General features: G+C 34.2%; 1 protein-coding gene across 2 annotated transcripts in view; it reads right to left on the bottom strand.

The window, feature by feature from the left end:
- Nucleotides 1-3953, bottom strand: part of LOC106464738 (retinal guanylyl cyclase 2-like) — a 101758-nt gene that overhangs the window by 48778 nt on the left and 49027 nt on the right. For both annotated transcript variants that reach the window (XM_022393009.1, XM_022393014.1), the window contains 3 exons: nucleotides 3463-3544; nucleotides 2120-2260; nucleotides 192-272 (listed from right to left, as the gene is read on the bottom strand). In XM_022393009.1, the coding sequence (XP_022248717.1) occupies nucleotides 192-272; nucleotides 2120-2260; nucleotides 3463-3544 (304 nt within the window). The remainder of the gene's footprint in view (nucleotides 1-191; nucleotides 273-2119; nucleotides 2261-3462; nucleotides 3545-3953) is intronic.

Here is a 3953-nt window from a genome sequence, read left to right as displayed (position 1 = left end):
CTGTAGTCTTACACTGCTAAATTAGGGACGGCTAACGCGGATAGCCCTCGTGTAGCTTTGCGCGAAATTCAAAAACAAAACAAATAAAATGCCATATGTTTTTACAATTAAATGCTGGTAACACTCTAATGATTGGGAAAAATGAATCAATAAAACAATTGCTCCTACATAGAACGAGGAATAATTCACACCTGAAGAAGCTGGTTCATTGCCTTTCTTCTCACTTCGAACGTTGCAGTGACATAAAAGTGTTTCAAGTGCACTATATCTCCCTACAAAAATGGAATATTTTTTAGTCAAATAAAATACATGACAAATTTTCCGACAGAAAATTACAATGACTTTCCACTTTGTTAGGACCCACCGTACAAGCAAATATTAGCGGAAAGATAGAGTGCCAATTATTTACATATGCAAAAGAAGCCGATCGGTGATGTGCCCAGCAATTGATTAAGCCCTGAAAAGGCAAAACTGTAGTCGTCTCATGGCTAGCATGCACGAAAGTCGGTAACAATAAAGACTTCGCAATTCATTGTTTGCTTTTCTTTGCAACGGTAATATCATTCTGTGTTTTGTATTTTTTATGTTGTTTTATCTTTTTATATAATTAATTCCATTCCACTTTTGTTTTTGTTGTTTCACTCTGGTAATGTCGCTTGTTGTGAAGAGGAAGGTGCAGTTTCAGTGCTGTTTAAAGAGCAAATTTTAAATAGTAAATGACAGATTGTGTGTGATTGGTCCGAAGAGTCGCGTTTTGTCCTTTTCTGGTAGAGTAAAAACATGGAGAAAACTCCTTGTGTTGTTCCGACAATGCAAGATTCTGGTTAGCGTGGATCATATTCGTAACAGGAGTTGGAATCTTTAATTCCTTTAGAAGGGCCCGGCATGGCCAGGTGGTTATGGCACTCGACTCGCAATCTGAGGGTCGCGGGTTCGAATCCCCGTACCACCAAACATGTTCGCCCTTTCAGCCGTGAGGGCGTTATAATGTGACGGTCACTCCCACTATTCGTTTGTAAAAGAGTAGCCCAAGAGTTGGCGGTGGGTGGTGATGACTAGCTGCCTTCCCTCTAGCTTTACACTGCTAAATTAGGGACGGCTAGCGCAGATAGCCCTCGTGTAGTATTGTGCGAAATTCAAAGCAAACAAACAAATCCTTTAGAAGTGTGAATATCGTTCAAAATGTTTTTCAACTTTGTTATTGATCATGCTCACCCAAAATGCAGCATTTCCGCCTTGATGAGCGTGGTCAGCAGTTTACTACACTCGTATGGTTTGATTTTGACCCAAAGAGCATGACAGTGATTCCATTCATCTTCCTTGGCTTGCTCACTTATTGAATTTTAATCTGATTAAGGCTATTTGTTATGAACTTAAGCAACGAATACGACTTCACATTTTTTTTCTTCTGACATCAGTAAACCAATTACAAACCATGCTGCTCGACAGGTGAGTTACAATCCAAACAAAATACCTTAGGGTATCTTATCCAGCTTTTCCCAAATCGGCTCCAGGCTATATCACGACTAAACGTGATTCAACTCGATATTAAGGGTGGTCCTAATAAAGTGGTCAGTATATGTATATCAAAATATTTTTAAGAGAAATTTTCTCATACAGATTTATTTTACATTTTGAAAACCCGTGCTGCTATGTTTTATTAAGTTTAAGGCTATATTGTTATAATTTATTGCTTTGAAGAGAAAAAACACTTTACCGATTGTTACCTTAAAGTAAACGAATTTATCACGTTTTGTTTGAATTAAGTAAAAGGAATAACTATTATTTTATGCTTTAGACCAAAAAGACTTCTCAAGATTTATTTTTATTGTTTTTTCAACACGTAATTCTTAAAAATAGCGATACGAAATCAGTATAGCTCAAAACTTTAACGTTGAAAACAAAATGTTTGGAATACAAGTAATTGAGTTAATGTTATGAATAAAAAAATTATTAGAACTGAAGAAAATGTGCTTAATGCTCTTACTGCGATAATATAGTTCTTTTGAAGTTTTCATTATGCTAATATTTTTCTCAAATTTATCTTATGAATAATAAACATTTCTAAATGAAAAAAAAAACGATCTATCCAAATTCGTATAATTAACAAAAGACCTACATTCAGCCGTGCACAGTTAATCTGTTCACTTCCGGTTGTTCGACCACTTTGTCCGGGAGTCAGGTGAGTGTGAGGCCTCACAGAATCATGGGAAGCTTTGAGGATGTCTGGTTTATCAAAGCCCGATCTGTCACGAAAAGTCTGTTGAAATAGTAACATATGAAGGTAAATGGACTTTAGTGATGTTTAAGATGTAATGAACTCGATGTAAGATTTTTATGCTGCCCAAAAGGTGATGATTATATTGAGGGTGTGTATGTGTATGGGGGAGGAGGGGGGTATCATGATAGTTTATTGCATTAAATTGGCATTCCGATAAGGGTTTGTGGGAACTAATTTTAAAAAAAACAATATTTCAGGGAAAAGATTTGATAACAATTAGTATTATAAGTGAATCCTCTCGATATGTTTTAGTTATCTCGAGTAAATCTTAGTTTTAGTATAATGAACGTCATTGAAATAGATACCATACAGAAATATAAGTTACATTGTTAAAACAATACACATGATTTGTTTTTGTTTTTTTTAATAAAGCCACAGAAATCCCAAAATTTTCAATGAGGAGTTTTGTTCTCTTTTACCCTCCCACCCCCTCATCAGGGGAGCAGCCTCTTGAACTAATATTTGTGCAGCAGTCAGATTTGAAGGCCGGGATTAGCCTTGTATTCGTACGTTGTTACATATAACGATTCGAATCTTTTGTTTCATCAGATGGGTATTCTCGCTGTTGGCAATATTTTTAGCCCTAAAATCAATAATAACTCACCATGTTTGGCCACTTGAGGAAATTTAAGTTAGTCCTAACTCTATGTACTAAGATAACAATGAAAATAATATTTATAGTATAAATATGCAATAATGAACATAGATATGTTAAACATTCTAATAAATACTGTTAATGAAAGTAACTGTAGAGAAACAGTAGAGTCTAACTTATAAAACATATAAACACTAGTGGCTTTTTTAATGTACTATCGTAGATTTGGAGTTTTTGGAAGAACAGTGATAATTTTATTAAAACAATAAATTTGCTTGAGAATTCTTAAAATCATCTATTTGTACACCAGACCTGTCCCCATAGCAAGTAATAAAAATCCATGTTCATATAATCAATGTTTTCTTACAATTTTTCAGTCATCAAATAGTGTTTAGGTTGTTACTGTTGATATATGATATTATGAATATTAAATATCATAAGGTTTATCATACCAAACATACATTTGTTTATAAATTAAAACCAGCCCACAGAAGCTTAGAGAAAGTTTTAAAGAAGATGTGTGTTTAAAATATTACCTCAATAATTGGGTAAGTGGAAATAATGGTAATAAAAGTAGAGTTCTTACTTTCTTACTGGGTTGCGTTAACACAATGTCGTCGACTGTAAGTAAAATCTTCTTCCTCATTTCTTTCAAAGAAAGTTTTTTCCTGTGAAGAAGATAACATTAGCACGTACTATATAATTACTTGAAATATCATGAAAATAATTAACGAGCTAATTAACTTTACTAACTCTTTTTCGAATTAGACAGAAAATATTATTTATAATATATCGAAGCGAGTATGTGGCCATAGTTATGTTGCAATGGTTCTATGACAGTTTACTGCCAGTGCATTGTACTGCCTGCAAAGGGATGCAGAAATAAATTATTTTATTACAAGGTTTTCTGCATGTATAGTAATTATATTATCGGAAGATTGTAAAAGCAACCATTATCATGTCAAAAATCCTTGAACACGAAAATCACGTCAAAAATTTGTTTGTTTGTTTGTTTGTTATGGATTTCGCGCAAAGCTACACGAGGGCTATCTGCGCTAGCCGTCCATAATTTAGCAG

This window comes from Limulus polyphemus, unplaced genomic scaffold, assembly GCF_000517525.1.
Source record: "Limulus polyphemus unplaced genomic scaffold, Limulus_polyphemus-2.1.2 Scaffold63, whole genome shotgun sequence".
NCBI classification, from domain to species: domain Eukaryota; kingdom Metazoa; phylum Arthropoda; class Merostomata; order Xiphosura; family Limulidae; genus Limulus; species Limulus polyphemus.
Note: the sequence above shows the minus strand (reverse complement) of the source record. Positions and strands in the feature narration are given on the sequence as shown.